The sequence below is a fragment of the Panulirus ornatus genome, chromosome 30 (genome assembly GCF_036320965.1).
Source record: "Panulirus ornatus isolate Po-2019 chromosome 30, ASM3632096v1, whole genome shotgun sequence".
Taxonomy (NCBI): Eukaryota; Metazoa; Arthropoda; class Malacostraca; order Decapoda; family Palinuridae; genus Panulirus; species Panulirus ornatus.
Window position 1 is genome coordinate 23,060,279 of NC_092253.1, and position 23,090 is coordinate 23,083,368.

Here is a 23,090-nt window from a genome sequence, read left to right on the forward strand (position 1 = left end):
ATCCACATTTAAGGCATTTGGTTCACTGCCTTATGACAAACACTGGAAATACAGAGGTTGGCAATGGCCATCCCAATGAAAACCAGCTGAATGCATTCTTTATGACATTTCTGTTGCCATGGGAACTGTCCAGAAGCTGTCTCCTTAAAGACAAGCATGTGCATTTTTGTCAAGGCAGTGGTTCTTAAAGTTTTTCCATGTCCCCCAATACAAGTTGACATCTGACACACTGCCCTCCCTGATGCTCAAGTGTGCTGACTAATATTACAAATAGCTGAATCATGCAATTTACTCAAAATTACCCCAAGACCAATTTCTATGAAAAAACATGGTGTTACCCAGAACCTTTATAAAGGCTCCTATAGCTCAATGTTGTGCTACTTTCAGTAGCAGGGAAATGTAGACTTCTCTGAGTGAGCATTTCTTTGACTAGAGTTTACTCCCAATAACACAGCCTTGCTAAAGATGACTTTAACTTGCAGTTTCACCTTAAGCAGGAAGAGTCTGGTAACACCACTGAATTATACAAACAGTAAACCCACAATTTAATGGACTAATTGGGGGGGAAGGGGTATCTGTTAATGCTGAAAGTCTGTTAAATAGTGTAACCTATAGGCCATTTATAATATATAGTAATACAATATACAGTTCATGCACTTACAAATTATAACCACTGTATCGATTGGAATAACACTAGAACTCTGTTATTAACGGTAAATCCTTGACGAAGAGAAATATCATTGAATACTCTCTTTTTAAATAGAGAAAGAATTGTAACATGAATATTAGAGAAGGTTTATACAAACTGGATAGCTTTGTCTTAGGCAAAATTTGCAAATAGTTCCCTATCTTGTCCACATAATAAAATTTTATGACAGGCACTGTGCTAGACAATCACATGTTTACCAAATGGCGTCCTAGCTTTGTCTCTTTGACGTATATCAACTGACTTTTATACTTCTCTCTTGTGTCTCCCCTGATGATGTGATTATTACACGAAAGTGCACTTGGGAACTTATCGTGTTTCATTTTCCCCATGGACTCAGAGGAATATTTTGATCACGCGCAAAATTGTGATCCTTTCCAATTATATATATATATATATATATATATATATATATATATATATATATTATCCCTGGGGATAGGGGAGAAAGAATACTTCCCATGTATTTCCTGCGTGTCGTAGAAGGCGACTAAAAGGGAAGGGAGCAGGGGGCTGGAAATCTTCCCCTCTCATTTTTTTTAATTTTCCAAAGGAAGGAACAGAGAAGGGGGCCGGGTGAGGATGTTTCCTCAGAGGCCCAGTCCTCTATTCTTAACGCTACCTCGCTGAGGCGGGAAATGGCGAATAGTATGAAAGAAAGATATATATATATATTATCCCTGGGGATAGGGGAGAGAGAATACTTCCCACGTATTCCCTGCATGTCACAGAAGGCGACTAAAAGGGAAAGGAGCGGGGGGGGCTGGAAATCCTTCCCTCTCGTTTTTTTAAATTTTCCAAATGAAGGAACAAAGAAGGGGGTCAGGTGAGGATATTCCCTCCAAGGCCCAGTCCTCTGTTCTTACGCTACCTCGCTAATGCGGGAAATGGAGAATAGTATGAAATAAATATTATTTTTTTAATTTTATTTTGCTTTGTCGCTGTCTCCCGCGTTTGCGAGGTAGCGCAAGGAAACAGACGAAAGAAATGGCCCAACCCACCCCCATACACATGTATATACATACACGTCAACACACGCAAATATACATACCTAAACATCTCAATGTACACATATATATACACACACAGACACATACATATATACCCATGCACACAATTCACACTGCCTTTATTCATTCCCATCGCCACCTTGCCACACATGGAATACCATCCCCCTCCCCCCTCATGTGTGCGAGGTAGCGCTAGGAAAAGACAACAAAGGCCACATTCTTTCACATTCAGTCTCTAGCTGTTATGCAATAATGCCCAAAACCACAGCTCCCTTTCCACATCCAGGCCCCACAGAACTTTCCATGGTTTACCCCAGACGCTTCACATGCCCTGATTCAATCCACTGACAGCACGTCAACCCCGGTATACCACATCGATCCAATTCACTCTGTTCCTTGCCCGCCTTTCACCCTCCTGTATGTTCAGGCCCCGATCACTCAAAATCTTTTTCACTCCATCTTTCCACCTCCAATTTGGTCTCCCACTTCTCCTCGTTCCCTCCACCTCCGAAACATATATCCTCTTAGTCAATCTTTCCTCACTCATTCTCTCCATGTGCCCTAACCATTTCAAAACACCCTCTTATGCTCTCTCAACCACGCTCTTTTTATTTCCACACATCTCTCTTACCCTTACATTACTTACTCGATCAAACCACCTCACACCACACATTGTCCTCAAACATCTCATTTCCAGCACAACCACCCTCCTGCGCACAACTCTATCCATAGCCCATGCCTCGCAACCATACAACATTGTTGGAACCACTATTCCTTCAAACATACCCATTTTTGCTTTCCGAGATAATGTTCTTGACTTCCAAACATTCTTCAAGGCTCCCAGGATTTTCGCCCTCTCCCCCACCATGTGATTCACTTCCGCTTACATGGTTCCATTCACTGCCAGATCCACTCCCAGATATCTAAAACACTTTACTTCCTCCAGTTTTTCTCCATTCAAACTTACCTCCCAAACAAATAAATAAATATATATTATCCCTGGGGATAGGGGAGAAAGAATACTTCCCACGTATTCCCTGCGTGTCATAGAAGGCGACCAAAAGGGGAGGGAGCGGGTGGCTGGAAATCCTCCCCTCTTGTTTTTTTTAATACCAGGGTCAACGTGCTGTCAATGGATTGAACCAGGGCATGTGAAGCATCTGGGGTAAACCATGGAAAGTTCTGTGGGGCCTGAATGTGGAAAGGGAGCTGTGGTTTCGGTGCATTATTACATGACAGCTAGAGACTGAGTGTGTCTTCCTAGCGCTACCTCACGCACATGAGGAGGGAGGGGTTGTTATTTCAAGTGTGGCAGGGTGGCGATGGGAATGGATAGAGGCAGACAATGTGAATTATGTATATGTGTATATATGTATATGTCGGTGTGTGTATATATATGTATACGTTGAGATGTATAGGTATGAATATTTGCGTGTGTGGATGTGTATGTACATACATGTGTATGTGGGTGGGTTGGGCCATTCTTTCGTCTGTTTCCTTGTGCTACCTCGCTAACGCAGGATACAGCAACAAAGCAAAATAAATAAATAATAAAAATAATATATATATATATATATATATATATATATATATTATTCGCCATTTCCCACAATAGCGAGGTAGCGTTAAGAACAGAGGACTGGGGCTTTGAGGGAATATCCTCACCTAGCCCCCTTCTCTGTTCCTTCTTTTGGAAAATTAAAAAAATACGAGAGGGGAGGATTTCCAGCCCACCGCTCCCTTTCCTTTTAGTCGCCTTCTACGACACGCAGGGAATACGTGGGAAGTATTCATTCTCCCCTAACCCCAGGGATATATATATATATATATATACAAACAATTCGCCATTTCCCGCATTAGCAAGGTAGTGTTAAGAACAGAGGACTGGGCCTCTGAGGGAATATCCTCATCTGGCCCCCTTCTCTGTTCCTTCTTTTGGAAAATAAAAAAAAAAAAAAAAAACAAGAGGGGAGGATTTCCAGCCCCCCACTCCCTCCCCTTTTAGTCGCCTTCTACAACACGCAGGGAATACGTGGGATGTATTCTTTCTCCCCTATCCCCAGGGGAGACAGCGACAAAGTATAATAAAAAAAAAATATATATATATTATTTCTTTTTTTTTATTATACTTTGTCGCTGTCTCCCACGTTTGCAAGGTAGCGCAAGGAAACAGACCAAAGAAATGGCCCAACCCCCCCCCCCCCCCCATACACATGTATATACATACGTCCACACACGCAAATATACATACCTACACAGCTTTCCATGGTTTACCCCAGACGCTTCACATGCCTTCATTCAATCCACTGACAGCACGTCAACCCCGGTATACCACATCGCTCCAATTCACTCTATTCCTTGCCCTCCTTTCACCCTCCTGCATGTTCAGGCCCCGATCACACAAAATCTTTTTCACTCCATCTTTCCACCTCCAATTTGGTCTCCCTCTTCTCCTCGTTCCCTCCACCTCCGACACATATATCCTCTTGGTCAATCTTTCCTCACTCATCCTCTCCATGTGCCCAAACCACTTCAAAACACCCTCTTCTGCTCTCTCAACCACGCTCTTTTTATTTCCACACATCTCTCTTACCCTTACGTTACTCACTCGATCAAACCACCTCACACCACACATTGTCCTCAAACATCTCATTTCCAGCACATCCATCCTCCTGCGCACAACTCTATCCATAGCCCACGCCTCGCAACCATACAACATTGTTGGAACCACTATTCCTTCAAACATACCCATTTTTGCTTTCCGAGATAATGTTCTCGACTTCCACACATTCTTCAAGGCCCCCAGAATTTTCGCCCCCTCCCCCACCCTATGATCCACTTTCGCTTCCATGGTTCCATCTGCTGCCAGATCCACTCCCAGATATCTAAAACACTTCACTTCCTCCAGTTTTTCTCCATTCAAACTCACCTCCCAATTGACTTGACCCTCAACCCTACTGTACCTAATAACCTTGCTCTTATTCACATTTACTCTTAACTTTCTTCTTCCACACACTTTACCAAACTCACTCACCAGCTTCTGCAGTTTCTCACATGAATCAGCCACCAGCGCTGTATCATCAGCGAACAACAACTGACTCACTTCCCAAGCTCTCTCATCCCCAACAGACTTCATACTTGCCCCTCTTTCCAAAACTCTTGCATTTACCTCCCTAACAACCCCATCCATAAACAAATTAAACAACCATGGAGACATCACACACCCCTGCCGCAAACCTACATTCACCGAGAACCAATCACTTTCCTCTCTTCCTACACGTACACATGCCTTACATCCTCGATAAAAACTTTTCACTGCTTCTAACAACTTTCCTCCCACACCATATATTCTTAATACCTTCCACAGAGCATCTCTATCAACTCTATCATATGCCTTCTCCAGATCCATAAATGCTACATACAAATCCATTTGCTTTTCTAAGTATTTCTCACATACATTCTTCAAAGCAAACACCTGATCCACACATCCTCTACCACTTCTGAAACCACACTGCTCTTCCCCAATCTGATGCTCTGTACATACCTTCACCCTCTCAATCAATACCCTCCCATATAATTTACCAGGAATACTCAACAAACTTATACCTCTGTAATTTGAGCACTCACTCTTATCCCCTTTGCCTTTGTACAATGGCACTATGCACGCATTCCGCCAATCCTCAGGCACCTCACCATGAGTCATACATACATTAAATAACCTTACCAACCAGTCAACAATACAGTCACCCCCTTTTTTAATAAATTCCACTGCAATACCATCCAAACCTGCTGCCTTGCCGGCTTTCATCTTCCGCAAAGCTTTCACTACCTCTTCTCTGTTTACCAAATCATTTTCCCTAACCCTCTCACTTTGCACACCACCTCGACCAAGACACCCTATATCTGCCACTCTATCATCAAACACATTCAACAAACCTTCAAAATACTCACTCCATCTCCTTCTCACATCACCACTACTTGTTATCACCTCCCCATTTGCGCCCTTCACTGAAGTTCCCATTTGCTCCCTTGTCTTACGCACTTTATTTACCTCCTTCCAGAACATCTTTTTATTCTCCCTAAAATTTAATGATACTCTCTCACCCCAACTCTCATTTGCCCTTTTTTTCACCTCTTGCACCTTTCTCTTGACCTCCTGTCTCTTTCTTTTATACATCTCCCACTCAATTGCATTTTTTCCCTGCAAAAATCGTCCAAATGCCTCTCTCTTCTCTTTCACTAATACTCTTACTTCTTCATCCCACCACTCACTACCCTTTCTAATCAACCCACCTCCCACTCTTCTCATGCCACAAGCATCTTTTGTGCAATCCATCACTGATTCCCTAAATACATCCCATTCCTCCCCCACTCCCCTTACTTCCATTGTTCTCACCTTTTTCCATTCTGTACTCAGTCTCTCCTGGTACTTCCTCACACAGGTCTCCTTCCCAAGCTCACTTACTCTCACCACCCTCTTCACCCCAACATTCACTCTTTTTTTCTGAAAACCCATACAAATCTTCACCTTAGCCTCCACAAGATAATGATCAGACATCCCTCCAGTTGTACCTCTCAGCACATTAACATCTAAAAGTCTCTCTTTCGCACGCCTGTCAATTAACACGTAATCCAATAACGCTCTCTGGCCATCTCTCCTACTTACATAAGTATACTTATGTATATCTCGCTTTTTAAACCAGGTATTCCCAATCATCAGTCCTTTTTCAGCACATAAATCTACAAGCTCTTCACCATTTCCATTTACAACACTGAACACCCCATGTATACCAATTATTCCCTCAACTGCCACATTACTCACCTTTGCATTCAAATCACCCATCACTATAACCCGGTCTCGTGCATCAAAACCACTAACACACTCATTCAGCTGCTCCCAAAACACTTGCCTCTCTTGATCTTTCTTCTCATGCCCAGGTGCATATGCACCAATAATCACCCACCTCTCTCCATCAACTTTCAGTTTTACCCATATTAATCGAGAATTTACTTCCTTACACTCTATCACATACTCCCACAACTCCTGTTTCAGGAGTATTGCTACTCCTTCCCTTGCTCTTGTCCTCTCACTAACCCCTGACTTTACTCCCCAGACATTCCCAAACCACTCTTCCCCTTTACCCTTGAGCTTCGTTTCACTCAGAGCCAAAACATCCAGGTTCCTTTCCTCAAACATACTACCTATCTCTCCTTTTTTCACATCTTGGTTACATCCACACACATTTAGGCACCCCACTCTGAGCCTTCGAGGAGGATGAGCACTCCCCGCGTGACTCCTTCTTCTGTTTCCCATTTTAGAAAGTTAATACAAGGAGGGGAGGATTTCTGGCCCCCCGCTCCCGTCCCCTCTAGTCGCTTTCTACAACACGCGAGGAATACGTGGGAAGTATTCTTTCATCCCTATCCCCAGGGATATATATATATATATATATATATATAGAAAGCGACTAGAGGGGACGGGAGCGGGGGGCCGGAAATCCTCCCCTCCTTGTATTAACTTTCTAAAATGGGAAACAGAAGAAGGAGTCACGCGGGGAGTGCTCATCCTCCTCGAAGGCTCAGAGTGGGGTGCCTAAATGTGTGTGGATGTAACCAAGATGTGAAAAAAGGAGAGATAGGTAGTATGTTTGAGGAAAGGAACCTGGATGTTTTGGCTCTGAGTGAAACGAAGCTCAAGGGTAAAGGGGAAGAGTGGTTTGGAAATGTCTGGGGAGTGAAGTCAGGGGTTAGTGAGAGGACAAGAGCAAGGGAAGGAGTAGCAATACTCCTGAAACAGGAGTTGTGGGAGTATGTCATAGAATGTAAGAAAGTAAATTCTCGATTAATATGGGTAAAATTGAAAGTTGATGGAGAGAGGTGGGTGATTATTGGTGCATATGCACCTGGGCATGAGAAGAAAGATCATGAGAGGCAAGTGTTTTGGGAGCAGCTAAATGAGTGTGTTAGCGGTTTTGATGCACGAGACCGGGTTATAGTGATGGGTGATTTGAATGCAAAGGTGAGTAATGTGGCAGTTGAGGGAATAATTGGTATGCATGGGGTGTTCAGTGTTGTAAATGGAAATGGTGAAGAGCTTGTAGATTTATGTGCTGAAAAAGGACTGATGATTGGGAATACCTGGTTTAAAAAGCGAGATATACATAAGTATACTTATGTAAGTAGGAGAGATGGCCAGAGAGCGTTATTGGATTACGTGTTAATGGACAGGCGCGCGAAAGAGAGACTTTTGGATGTCAATGTGCTGAGAGGTGCAACTGGAGGGATGTCTGATCATTATCTTGTGGAGGCTAAGGTGAAGATTAGTATGGGTTTTCAGAAAAGAAGAGTGAATGTTGGGGTGAAGAAGGTGGTGAGAGTAAGTGAGCTTGGGAAGGAGACCTGTGTGAAGAAGTATCAGGAGAGACTGTGTACAGAATGGAAAAAGGTGAGAACAATGGAAGTAAGGGGAGTGGGGGAGGAATGGGATGTATTTAGGGAAGCAGTGATGGATTGCGCAAAAGATGCTTGTGGCATGAGAAGAGTGGGAGGTGGGCTGTTTAGAAAGGGTAGTGAGTGGTGGGATGAAGAAGTAAGAGTATTAGTGAAAGAGAAGAGAGAGGCATTTGGACGATTTTTGCAGGGAAAAAATGCAATTGAGTGGGAGAAGTATAAAAGAAAGAGACAGGAGGTCAAGAGAAAGGTGCAAGAGGTGAAAAAAAGGGCAAATGAGAGTTGGGGTGAGAGACTATCAGTAAATTTTAGGGAGAATAAAAAGATGTTCTGGAAGGAGGTAAATAGGGTGCGTAAGACAAGGGAGCAAATGGGAACCTCAGTAAAGGGCGTAAATGGGGAGGTGATAACAAGTAGTGGTGATGTGAGAAGGAGATGGAATGAGTATTTTGAAGGTTTGTTGAATGTGTCTGATGACAGAGTGGCAGATATAGGGTGTTTTGGTCGAGGTGGTGTGCAAAGTGAGAGGGTTAGGGAAAATGATTTGGTAAACAGAGAAGAGGTAGTAAAAGCTTTGCGGAAGATGAAAGCCGGCAAGGCAGCAGGTTTGGATGGTATTGCAGTGGAATTTATTAAAAAAGGGGGTGACTGTATTGTTGACTGGTTGGTAAGGTTATTTAATGTATGTATGACTCATGGTGAGGTGCCTGAGGATTGGCGGAATGCTTGCATAGTGCCGTTGTACAAAGGCAAAGGGGATAAGAGTGAGTGCTCAAATTACAGAGGTATAAGTTTGTTGAGTATTCCTGGTAAATTATATGGGAGGGTATTGATTGAGAGGGTGAAGGCATGTACAGAGCATCAGATTGGGGAAGAGCAGTGTGGTTTCAGAAGTGGTAGAGGATGTGTGGATCAGGTGTTTGCTTTGAAGAATGTATGTGAGAAATACTTAGAAAAGCAAATGGATTTGTATGTAGCATTTATGGATCTGGAGAAGGCATATGATAGAGTTGATAGAGATGCTCTGTGGAAGGTATTAAGAATATATGGTGTGGGAGGCAAGTTGTTAGAAGCAGTGAAAAGTTTTTATCGAGGATGTAAGGCATGTGTACGTGTAGGAAGAGAGGAAAGTGATTGGTTCTCAGTGAATGTAGGTTTGCGGCAGGGGTGTGTGATGTCTCCATGGTTGTTTAATTTGTTTATGGATGGGGTTGTTAGGGAGGTAAATGCAAGAGTTTTGGAAAGAGGGGCAAGTATGAAGTCTGTTGGGGATGAGAGAGCTTGGGAAGTGAGTCAGTTGTTGTTCGCTGATGATACAGCGCTGGTGGCGGATTCATGTGAGAAACTGCAGAAGCTGGTGACGGAGTTTGGTAAAGTGTGTGGAAGAAGAAAGTTAAGAGTAAATGTCAATAAGAGCAAGGTTATTAGGTACAGTAGGGTTGAGGGTCAAGTCATTTGGGAGGTGAGTTTGAATGGTGAGAGGCTGGAGGAAGTGAAGTGTTTTAGATATCTGGGAGTGGATCTGTCAGCGGATGGAACCATGGAAGCGGAAGTGGATCATAGGGTGGGGGAGGGGGCGAAAATTTTGGGAGCCTTGAAAAATGTGTGGAAGTCGAGAACATTATCCCGGAAAGCAAAAATGGGTATGTTTGAAGGAATAGTAGTTCCAACAATGTTGTATGGTTGCGAGGCGTGGGCTATGGATAGAGTTGTGCGCAGGAGGATGGATGTGCTGGAAATGAGATGTTTGAGGACAATGTGTGGTGTGAGGTGGTTTGATCGAGTAAGTAACGTAAGGGTAAGAGAGATGTGTGGAAATAAAAAGAGCGTGGTTGAGAGAGCAGAAGAGGGTGTTTTGAAATGGTTTGGGCACATGGAGAGAATGAGTGAGGAAAGATTGACCAAGAGGATATATGTGTCGGAGGTGGAGGGAACGAGGAGAAGAGGGAGACCAAATTGGAGGTGGAAAGATGGAGTGAAAAGGATTTTGTGTGATCGGGGCCTGAACATGCAGGAGGGTGAAAGGAGGGCAAGGAATAGAGTGAATTGGAGCGATGTGGTATACAGGGGTTGACGTGATGTCAGTGGATTGAATCAAGGCATGTGAAGCGTCTGGGGTAAACCATGGAAGGCTGTGTAGGTATGTATATTTGCGTGTGTGGACGTGTGTATGTACATGTGTATGGGGGGGGTTGGGCCATTTCTTTCGTCTGTTTCCTTGCGCTACCTCGCAAACGCGGGAGACAGCGACAAAGTATAAAAAAAAAAAAAAAAAAAAAAAAAAAAAAAAAAAATATATATTATTAATTTATTTTTTTTATTTTTGCTTTGTCGCTGTCTCCCGCGTTTGCGAGGTAGCGCAAGGAAACAGACGAAAGAAATGGCCCAACCCATCCCCATACACATGTATATACACACACGTCCACACACGCAAATATACATACCTATACATCTCAATGTACACATATATATATACACACACAGACACATACATACATACCCATGCACACAATTCACACTGTCTGCCTTTATTCATTCCCATTGCCACCCCGTCACACATGGAATACCATCCCCCTCCCCCCTCATGTGTGCGGGGTAGCGCTAGGAAAAGACAACAAAGGCCTCATTCGTTCACACTCAGTCTCTAGCTGTCATGCAATAATGCCCCAAACCCCAGCTCCCTTTCCACATCCAGGACCCACACAGCTTTCCATGGTTTACCCCAGACGCTTCACATGCCCTGATTCAATCCACTGACAGCACGTCAACCCCGGTATACCACATCGATCCAATTCACTCTATTCCTCCTGCATGTTCAGGCCCCGATCACTCTAAATCTTTTTCACTCCATCTTTCCACCTCCAATTTGGTCTCACTCATTCTCTCCATGTGCCCAAACCATTTCAAAACACCCTCTTCTGCTCTCTCAACCACACTTTTTATTTCCACACATCTCTCTTACCCTTACATTACTTACTCAATCAAACCACCTCACACCACACATTGTCCTCAAACATCTCATTTCCAGCACATCCACCCTCTTATCGAGGATGTAAGGCATGTGTACGTGTAGGAAGAGAGGAAAGTGATTGGTTCTCAGTGAATGTAGGTTTGCGGCAGGGGTGTGTGATGTCTCCATGGTTGTTTAATTTGTTTATGGATGGGGTTGTTAGGGAGGTGAATGCAAGAGTTTTCGAAAGAGGGGCAAGTATGAAGTCTGTTGTGGATGAGAGAGCTTGGGAAGTGAGTCAGTTGTTGTTCGCTGATGATACAGCGCTGGTGGCTGATTCATGTGAGAAACTGCAGAAGCTGGTGACTGAGTTTGGTAAAGTGTGTGAAAGAAGAAAGTTAAGAGTAAATGTGAATAAGAGCAAGGTTATTAGGTACAGTAGGGTTGAGGGTAAAGTCAATTGGGAGGTAAGTTTGAATGGAGAAAAACTGGAGGAAGTAAAGTGTTTTAGATATCTGGGAGTGGATCTGGCAGCGGATGGAACCATGGAAGCGGAAGTGAATCATAGGGTGGGGGAGGGGGGCGAAAATCCTGGGAGCATTGAAGAATGTGTGGAAGTCGAGAACATTATCTCGGAAAGCAAAAATGGGTATGTTTGAAGGAATAGTGGTTCCAACAATGTTGTATGGTTGCGAGGCATGGGCTATGGATAGAGTTGTGCGCAAGAGGGTGGATGTGCTGGAAATGAGATGTTTGAGGACAATGTGTGGTGTGAGGTGGTTTGATCAAGTAAGTAATGTAAGGGTAAGAGAGATGTGTGGAAATAAAAAGAGCGTGGTTGAGAGAGCAGAAGAGGGTGTTTTGAAATGGTTTGGGCACATGGAGAGAATGAGTGAGGAAAGATTGACCAAGAGGATATATGTGTCAGAGGTGGAGGGAACGAGGAGAAGTGGGAGACCTAACTGGAAGTGGAAAGATGGAGTGAAAAAGATTTTGAGTGATCGGGGCCTGAACATGCAGGAGGGTGAAAGGCGGGCAAGGAATAGAGTGAATTGGATCGATGTGGTATACCGGGGTTGACGTGCTGTCAGTGGATTGAATCAGGGCATGTGAAGCATCTGGGGTCTGGGTAAACCATGGAAAGTTGTGTGGGGCCTGGATGTGGAAAGGGAGCTGTGGTTTCGGGTATTATTGCATGACAGCTGGAGACTGAGTGTGAAATGGGGCCTTTGTTATCTTTTCCTAGCGCTACCTAGCACACATGAGGGGGGAGGGGGATGGTATTCCATGTGTGGCGAGGTGGCGATGGGAATGAATAAAGGCAGGCAGTGTGAATTGTGTGCATGGGTATATATGTATGTCTGTGTGTGTATATATATGTGTACATTGAGATGTATGGGTGTGTATGTTTGCGTGTGTGTATATACATGTGTATGGGGGTGCGTTGGGCCATTTCTTTCTTCTGTTTCCCTGCGCTACCTCGCAAATGTGGGAGACAGCGACAAAGCAAAATAAATAAATATAATATATATATATATATTATCCCTGGGGATGGGGGAGAAAGAATACTTCCCATGCATTCCTCACGTGTTGTAGAAGGCGACTAAAGGGGACAGGAGCAGGTGGCTAGAAACCCTTCCCTCCTTGTATCTTAACTTTATAAAAGGGGAAACAGAAGAAGGAGTCGAGCAGAGAGTGCTCATCCTCCTCAAAGGCTCATATAACATTGTTGGAACCACTATTCCTTCAAACACATATTTTTGCTTTCCGAGATAATGTTCTCTCCTTCCACACATTTTTCAACGCTCCCAGAACTTTTGCCCCCCCTCCTCCACCCTGTGACTCACTTCCGCTTCAATGGTTCCATCCGCTGCCAAATCCACTCCCAGATATCTAAAACACTTTACTTCCTCCTGTTTTTCTCCATTCAAACTTACCTCCCAACTGACTTATCCCTCAACCCTACTGTACCTAATAACCTTGCTCTTATTCACATTTATTCTCAGCTTTCTTCTTTCATACACTTTACCAAACTAGTCATCAGCTTCTGCAGTTTCTCATCCGACTCAGCCACCAGCACTGTATCATCAGCGAACAACAACTGACTCACTTCCTAAGCCCTTTCATCCACATCAGACAGCATACTTGCCCCTCTCTCCAAAACTCTTGCATTCACCTCCTAACAACCCCATCCATAAACAAACAACCATGGAGATATCGCGCACCCCTGGCACAAACTAACCTTCACTGAGAACCAATCACTTTCCTCTCTTCCTACTTGTATATATATATACATGTACACACACACAGTAACCTTCGATTTAACGGACCTCGAGATAATGGATTTCAAGATATAATGGACAGGGCAAATAATACATTGCTGCACCATGCACATTTCATATCGCACTTGTTTTTGGTAGTGCGGAGTGGACTCACTTTGTCTCAGTCTGCCTCAAGCTATCGTGTGCTCAAGTTGTATACAAAGTGTTTATTTCAGAATTGTGACTTTTTGTATTAAATAATTTTGGAATCCTTACAATTCAAAAAGGCATCAAGCAGAGGTGCCAACCTTGTCAAAAAAAAAAAAAAAAAAAAGGCAAACATAAGGAATTTTGCAAAATGAAACTTACAACCACGCACAGTACAGGCTACACTTTCAATACAAGAAATTGTGATGTCCAGTGCTCAAGCTGTTATCTCCATTAGTTTATCTACAGGTAGATGGTCCACAATTATTCACTTTAAAACCAACAAAATATCTAGTCTGAATGTCATTCACTCTTCAGTGTGCAATGCTAAAATCCAAAGCACAAACTTGACTATGTGGTTAATTCATCCTTTCTCGACTGCACAATGCAGGGCCACTTCCTGGTGTATTCCGACCAAAAAGTTGGCTTCATCCTGCTTGATTCTGTACCCAAAATCGATGCCATTTTACACAGTGTAAAATGTAATGAAAAGCGAGTTACAGTTACTTAAATGTATATTTTGAAAATAACCAGACAGGGTAAAACAAATTTCCTGACTTATGCAGTTTCATAGAAATTGTGCAGGCAAATACTTTATATACTCTAATTGCAAACATATATCTAAAACATATTTGGGGTTAAAAAAATAATGAAAAATGCCTAATGTGGACCAGTAAAAAAAAAAAAAAAAATTAATTTGTTTGCATGAAGCAAAAGTCACTGTGGACCAAAAGCTCAACAACTTTTCTTAACTGATAGAGAAACATGGCAACTTAATGGGAGACAAAGCTCAAGGATGACAGAGCCTTCGAACCCATCATAAGGTAAGACAATGTCTACACGGTCAAATGCTGTGATTTAATAGAGAAATTAGCTTACTTGACTCATGTAGGTCCTGAGAGGGTGCCGAGTATGCCTTACATGGCTTTTGTGTCACAGGCGAGTTAGTCTCCATGGCCCCATCTCCAAAGTCCTTGTCACTCAAGTTAACTATGACCTTTGGTTCATCTGCAACAGGCATTCAATATCAAATCAAATAATCATAAGTAACCCATGGGCTACAGGTATACAATGTCTTTAATTAGTTACATATCAACACTATCAACTTTATTGGAAAATATAGTGCACCATACAGCCTTATCTCTATTCCAAAACAGATAAGGTGAAGGCACCCCTCAGTTTACTCAAATCATTCCTTTATGTAAATCTCCACACTAATGAATACTATTTACCTTTCTCAAATCAATCCTTAATGTAAACTTCCATACTAATAAATACTCCTTACTTTTCTCCAGCACACAATCTTGATTCATCATACATTTTGTAATATCTAGTCCCCATTCATATCATCATCACAAAATACACTCCCTTGGTATGTAATTCCTGATTGTATGTGACATCACACAACCCTGCCATAGACCAACTTTCACTGAGAACCAATCACTCTCCTCTCTTCCTACTTGTACACATGCCTTACACCCTTGATAAAAACTTCTTACTGCTTCTAATCCCTTCCACAAAATATCTGTCAACCCCATGATATGCCTTCTCCAGATCCAATAGTGGCACATGCAAACACCTAATCCACACATCCTCTACTATTTCTGAAACCACACTGCTCCTACTGTATCTGAATCTCTATACATGGTTTCACCCTCTTAATCAGTAACCTCCCATACAATTTTCCAGATATACTAAGCACACTTATACCTCTGTAGTTTGAGCACTTGCCTTTATCCCTTTTGCCTTTAAACAAAGGCACTATACATGCATTCTGCCAATGATCCATACATACACTAAATATCCTTACCAACCAAGCAACAACACATTCATCCTCTTAATAAATTCAACTGCAATATCATCCACTCTAAGGCCCAGTCCTCTGTTCTTAACGCTACCTCACAAACGCGGGAAATGGCGAATAGTATGAAAAAAAAAAAAAAAATATATATATATATATATATATATATATATATATATATATATATATATATATATATTTGCTTTGTCGCTGTCTCCCGCGTTTGCGAGGTAGCACAAGGAACAGACGAAAGAAATGGCCCAACCCACCCCCATACACATGTATATACATACGTCCACACACGCAAATATACATACCTACACAGCTTTCCATGGTTTACCCCAGATGCTTCACATGCCCTGATTCAATCCACTGACAGCACGTCAACCCCGGTATACCACATCGATCCAATTCACTCTATTCCTTGCCCTCCTTTCACCCTCCTGCATGTTCAGGCCCCGATCACACAAAATCTTTTTCACTCCATCTTTCCACCTCCAATTTGGTCTCCCACTTCTCCTCGTTCCCTCCACCTCCGACATGTATATCCTCTTGGTCAATCTTTCCTTACTCATTCTCTCCATGTGCCCAAACCATTTCAAAACACCCTCTTCTGCTCTCTCAACCACGCTCTTTTTATTTCCACACATCTCTCTTACCCTTACGTTACTCACTCGATCAAACCACCTCACACCACACACTGTCCTCAAACATCTCATTTCCAGCACATCCATCCTCCTGCGCACAACTCTATCCATAGCCCACGCCTCTCAACCATACAACATTGTTGGAACCACTAATCCTTCAAACATATCTATTTTTGCTTTCCGAGATAATGTTCTCGACTTCCACACATTCTTCAAGGCTCCCAGGATTTTCGCCCCCTCCCCCACCCTATGATCCACTTCCGCTTCCATGGTTCCATCCGCTGCCAGATCCACTCCCAGATATCTAAAACACTTTACTTCCTCCAGTTTTTCTCCATTCAAACTCACCTCCCAATTGACTTGACCCTCAACCCTACTGTACCTAATTACCTTGCTCTTATTCACATTTACTCTTAACTTTCTTCTTTCACACACTTTACCAAACTCAGTCACCAGCTTCTGCAGTTTCTCACATGAATCAGCCACCAGCGCTGTATCATCAGCGAACAACAACTGACTCACTTCCCAAGCTCTCTCATCCACAACAGACTTCATACTTGCCCCTCTTTCGAAAACTCTTGCATTCACCTCCCTAACAACCCCATCCATAAACAAATTAAACAACCATGGAGACATCACACACCCCTGCCGCAAACCTACATTCACTGAGAACCAATCACTTTCCTCTCTTCCTACATGTACACATGCCTTACATCCTCGATAAAAACTTTTCACTGCTTCTAACAACTTGCCTCCCACACCATATATTCTTAATACCTTCCACAGAGCATCTCTATCAACTCTATCATATGCCTTCTCCAGATCCATAAATGCTACATACAAATCCATTTGCTTTTCTAAGTATTTCTCACATACATTCTTCAAAGCAAACACCTGATCCACACATCCTCTACCACTTCTGAAACCACACTGCTCTTCCCCAATCTGATGCTCTGTACATGCCTTCACCCTCTCAATCAATACCCTCCCATATAATTTACCAGGAATACTCAACAAACTTATACCTCTGTCATTTGAGCACTCACTCTTATCCCCTTTGCCTTTGTACAATGGCACTATGCACGCATTCCGCCAATCCTCAGGCACCTCACCATGAGTCATACATACATTAAATAACCTTACCAACCAGTCAATAATACAGTCTCCCCCCTTTTTTAATAAATTCCACTGCAATACCATCCAAACCTGCTGCCTTGCCGGCTTTCATCTTCCGCAAAGCTTTTACTACCTCTTCTCTGTTTACCAAATCATTTTCCCTAACCCTCTCGCTTTGCACACCACCTCGACCAAAACACCCTATATCTGCCACTCTATCATCAAACACATTCAACAAACCTTCAAAATACTCACTCCATCTCCTTCTCACATCACCACTACTTGTTATCACCTCCCCATTTGCGCCCTTCACTGAAGTTCCCATTTGCTCCCTTGTCTTGCGCACTTTATTTACCTCCTTCCAGAACATCTTTTTTTCTCCCTAAAATTTAATGATACTCTCTCACCCCAACTCTCATTTGCCCTCTTGCACCTTTCTCTTGACCTCCTGTCTCTTTCTTTAATACATCTCCCACTCAATTGCATTTTTTCCCTGCAAAAATCGTCCAAATGCCTCTCTCTTCTCTTTCACTAATAATCTTACTTCTTCATCCCACCACTCACTACCCTTTCTTATCAACCCACCTCCCACTCTTCTCATGCCACAAGCATCTTTTGCGCAATCCATCACTGATTCCCTAAATACATCCCATTCCTCCCCCACTCCCCTTACTTCCATTGTTCTCACCTTTTTCCATTCTGTACTCAGTCTCTCCTGGTACTTCCTCACACAAGTCTCCTTCCCAAGCTCACTTACTCTCACCACCCTCTTCACCCCAACATTCACTCTTCTTTTCTGAAAACCCATACAAATCTTCACCTTATATATATATATATATATATATATATATATATATATATATTTTCCCTGGGGATAGGGGATTAAGAATACTTCCCACGTATTCCCTGCGTGTCGTAGAAGGCGACTAAAAGGGGAGGGAGCGGGGGGCTGGAAATCCTCCCCTCTCGTTTTTTTTTTTTTATTTTCCAAAAGAAGGAACAGAGGGGGCCAGGTGAGGATATTCCAAAAAAGGCCCAGTCCTCTGTTCCTAACGCTACCTCGCTAACGCGGGAAATGGCGAATAGTTTGAAAAAAAAAAAAAAAAAAAAAATATATATATATATATATATATATATATATATATATATATATATATATATATATCATTACCTCGTTAGAGAGAAGGGGTACCTATTTCTGGAGATGGGTACCTAAGTTTCAAGTACTTTGTACGAGAGGAAGGTATCTTTTTAAACGTGAAATACCTCATGTCAACCGTAGGTTGCATTTTTTCAAAGTTTTTGTACCTTTTCAAGTTTTTCAATGCCATTTTTTCGGCAAATTACATTTTCCAGGAGTTGGGTCCGTTCTTCAAGAGTCCCCACCACCTTTTTTTTTTTTTTTTCAAGACGTGGGCTCCCCATCCAGGAGCTGGATACGTTTTTCTCATCTCGAAGTGACGACAAGGTTGGGCGTTGCGAGAGGAACATCCGTGCAGGTCGAGTGGTCTGTTGTCTGTGATATGAACCAGCCAGGGTATAATAGACCTCCTGAACCCCATCCATCATACCACACTCCAAGATTGTGAGCTTTACTCTCTATATGTTTCTGCAGCTTGATAGTGCTATAGTGACGCAGTTCATTACCCCGTACATGGGCTGTCTTAAACTGATGGTTCGACTGTGTTGGTGTGCGGGGGGGGGGACGTCATGGCTCGTCTCTGTCATGTGTCCTGGTTGCTGGGGATTATTTCTCCAGTCATCTAGTTGTTCCTAAACGGTACATTGATTGTAGATGAGAGCAATTGTTATGATTACACATGACAGTTTGAGGATGGATGTGAGCGAATGCGGCTTTTCTTCGTTTGTTCTTGGCGCTAACGCGGTAAACGGTGACCAAGTAAAAAAAAAGGTGGTGTGAGAAGAAATGTTTTATATATATATATATATATATATATATATATATATATATATATATATATATATATGTGTGTGTATATATATATATATATATATATATATATATATATATATATATATATATATATATATATATATATATATCCCTGGGGATAGGGGAGAAAGAATACTTCCCACGTATTCCCTGCGTGTCGTAGAAGGCGACTAAAAGGGGAGGGAGCGGGGGGCTGGAAATCCTCCCCTCTCACTTTTTTTTTTTTAATTTTCCAAAAGAGGGAACAGAGAAGGGGCCCAGGTGAGGATATTCCCTCAAGGGCCTAGTCCTCTGTTCTCAACGCTACCTCGCTAATGCGGGAAATGGCGAATAGTATGAAAGAAAGATATATATATATATATATATATATATATATATATATATATATATATATATATATATATATATATACCTGGGGATAGGGGAGAAAGAGTACTTCCCACGCAGGGATGCCAGTGGCAAATGTCTCTAGGGCCTGAAAAATATTAGTAGGTGGAAAAGGGGGTAATATGTGCGCGAAGTGCACATCACGCTGAACACCCGCTTGTTATTTTTTGCTGTACATTCAACGATATTAATGAAAAATTTACTCTTCTTCAGGTCTGAAACTAGACGTTTACGATACACCACTGCAAGTCCATCTTCAAGTTTATATGTACATGAAGTCCTGTCCAGTGACACCTTGCAAAACTTTGTTATCTCTTGCAAGCTCCTTTGCAATGTCTAGTAACTTTGTCATTGTAAATGGCAAGTTATTTTCAACAATGAAGGACATAACCATGGCTTCTACATTTCCTTTCCTATCTGCGTAAGAAACATTTGGTAAAGGGGCATATCTTTTACCAGAACATGTAGCCAATTGGTGAACATTTGGAGGAGCACTGCAAGGTAAAGTGCAGGGTCTGTCCTTATCTCCAGATACTAGTATAGCTCCTTTGCCAGCCTTCCCTGACTCTACTCCATTAGCAGCTTTGAAGACTGCAGGTAGTGTTTGTTAGTGTCCTGTATCTTCTTTGTTCTCTTATGTGCACCATAGTTGCCATGTTTCACAAGTGCCTTCATTCCTGCACTACCATATGAAATGGTTTGGTTACACACTTTGCACAATGCTTTCCCTGAAACATTAAGTTTACGAATGCAATCCGACAAGAAAGATCCAGTATTATCTTTGGCCTCAAGCCAGCGCCAGTTAAACTTATTCTTGATTCCATCATCAATCAATTTCACGTTAGTGTCTCTTTCAACCTCCATTACGAATCAGAATTATTCATGATGGGGCTCCAATACAGACTATGCACTCGTCACATTCCAGTCTAAACATACGGTAGAGTGTATTACACAACCAGCACACACTGTAACTTACCGCGCCAGGGTTGGTAGAAACTGCTAGATATCAACAGCAAATCTTGCGCTTGTTTCTGGCATTCCATGCAATTCCAAAGGTAAAGATCCGATTAAATATCCATGGGCACACACACAAACAAAAGATTGATGGTCTGACACACTTATTAATTTGAAACAATTAAGCCTTCATCCAAAATACACCGATTAAGTCCCCGATATACACACCGTACCGTTTCAAACATAGCGCTTGGCTGCAGACATGCTACCGGTTGCTTAGCCAGCCAGCCACCTGACCTAGCCGCACAGCCCACTTGTAGCGATAGGTATACATGCATATGCTGTCGCATCGCGCACATGTACAAACCATTAGCAAAGCATGCAAAAAGCAAGAGCGGGAGAGAAGCTTAATCTCGCTAGGTTAGCGATCCAGTTGTTTTGCGATATTCGTATTTTTAATCATATACAGTATATATACAAAATCCATGATCAATATAATATGAAAACATCCGTCAAGAGTCTACTTGTTCATTTTCCGGCTGTCATCATTAGAAAGACAAGAGAAAGATGGAGAGAAAAATGGGAAACCGGAAATTTGACTCCAATTGATCAAAAAGCCGGAATTCCGGCAATTGCCGGAAAACTGGCATCTTTGCCCACGTATTCCCTGCGTGCTGTAGAAGGCAACTAAAAGGGGAGGGAGCAGGGGGCTGGAAATCCTCCCCTCTCATTACTTTTTTTAATTTTCTAAAAGAGGGAACAGAGAAGGGGGCCAGGTGAGGATATTCCCTCAAAGACACAGTCTTCTGTTCTTAACGCTACCTCACTAACGCAGGAAATGGCAAATAGTATGTGTGTGTGTGTGTGTGTGTGTATATATATATATATATATATATATTTCTTTCTTTCAAACTATTCACCATTTCCCGCATTAGCAAGATAGCGTTAAGAACAGAGGACTGGGCCTCTGAGGTAATATCCTCACCTGGCCCCCTTCTCTGTTCCTTCTTTTGGGAAAAAAGAACAAAAAACAAGAGGGAGAATTTCCAGCCCCCCCGCTCCCTCCTCTTTTAGTCGCCTTCTACAACACGCAGGGAATACGTGGGAAGTATTCTTTCTCCCCTATCCCAGGGATATATATATATATATATATATATATATATATATATATATATATATATATATATATATATATATATATATATATATATATATTTTTTTTTTTTTTTTTTTTTTTTTTTTATACTTTGTCGCTGTCTCCCGCGTTTGCGAGGTAGCGCAAGGAAACAGACGAAAGAAATGGCCCAACCCCCCCCCCCCCATACACATGTACATACACACGTCCACACACGCAAATATACATACCTACACAGCTTTCCATGGTTTACCCCAGACGCTTCACATGCCTTGCTTCAATCCACTGACAGCACGTCAACCCCTGTATACCACATGACTCCAATTCACTCTATTTCTTGCCCTCCTTTCACCCTCCTGCATGTTCAGGCCCCGATCACACAAAATCTTTTTCACTCCATCTTTCCACCTCCAATTTGGTCTCCCTCTTCTCCTCGTTCCCTCCACCTCCGACACATATATCCTCTTGGTCAATCTCTCCTCACTCATTCTCTCCATGTGCCCAAACCATTTCAAAACACTCTCTTCTGCTCTCTCAACCACGCTCTTTTTATTTCCACACATCTCTCTTACCCTTACGTTACTTACTCGATCAAACCACCTCACACCACACATTGTCCTCAAACATCTCATTTCCAGCACATCCATCCTCCTGCGCACATCTCTATCCATAGCCCACGCCTCGCAACCATACAGCATTGTTGGAACCACTATTCCCTCAAACATACCCATTTTTGCTTTCCGAGATAATGTTCTCGACTTCCACACATTTTTCAAGGCTCCCAAAATTTTCGCCCCCTCCCCCACCCTATGATCCACTTCCGCTTCCATGGTTCCATCCGCTGACAGATCCACTCCCAGATATCTAAAACACTTCACTTCCTCCAGTTTTTCTCCATTCAAACTCACCTCCCAATTGACTTGACCCTCACCCCTACTGTACCTAATAACCTTGCTCTTATTCACATTTACTCTCAACTTTCTTCTTCCACACACTTTACCAAACTCAGTCACCAGCTTCTGCAGTTTCTCACATGAATCAGCCACCAGCGCTGTATCATCAGCGAACAACAATTGACTCACTTCCCAAGCTCTCTCATCCCCAACAGACTTCATACTTGCCCCTCTTTCCAGGACTCTTGCATTTACCTCCCTCACAACCCCATCCATAAACAAATTAAACAACCATGGAGACATCACACACCCCTGCCGCAAACCTACATTCACTGAGAACCAATCACTTTCCTCTCTTCCTACACGTACACATGCCTTACATCCTCGATAAAAACTTTTCACTGCTTCTAACAACTTGCCTCCCACACCATATATTCTTAATACCTTCCACAGAGCATCTCTATCAACTCTATCATATGCCTTCTCCCCTATATATATATATATATATTCTTTTTTTTCATACTATTCGCCATTTCCCGCATTAGCGAGGTAGCGTTAAGAACAGAGGACTGGGCCTTTGAGGGAATATCCTCAGATGGCCCCCTTCTCTGTTCCTTCT

The 23,090-nt window shown here is 42.5% G+C and overlaps 1 protein-coding gene and 1 long non-coding RNA gene across 12 annotated transcripts in view; one reads left to right on the plus strand and one right to left on the minus strand.

Annotated features, from left to right (window-relative positions):
• The window catches only part of LOC139758483 (uncharacterized), a 74,513-nt gene extending 53,290 nt beyond the window's left edge, over positions 1 to 21,223 (plus strand). For both annotated transcript variants that reach the window (XR_011714837.1, XR_011714838.1), the window contains one exon: positions 19,703 to 21,223. This is a non-coding gene — a long non-coding RNA (uncharacterized lncRNA). The remainder of the gene's footprint in view (positions 1 to 19,702) is intronic.
• Positions 1 to 23,090, minus strand: part of LOC139758482 (uncharacterized) — a 102,776-nt gene that overhangs the window by 23,559 nt on the left and 56,127 nt on the right. For 8 of the 10 annotated variants that reach the window (XM_071679964.1, XM_071679957.1, XM_071679955.1 and 5 more), the window contains one exon: positions 14,464 to 14,592. The exons of the other annotated variants lie outside the window; for them this stretch is intronic. In XM_071679964.1, the coding sequence (XP_071536065.1) occupies positions 14,464 to 14,592 (129 nt within the window). The remainder of the gene's footprint in view (positions 1 to 14,463; positions 14,593 to 23,090) is intronic. 10 annotated transcript variants of the gene reach the window in all.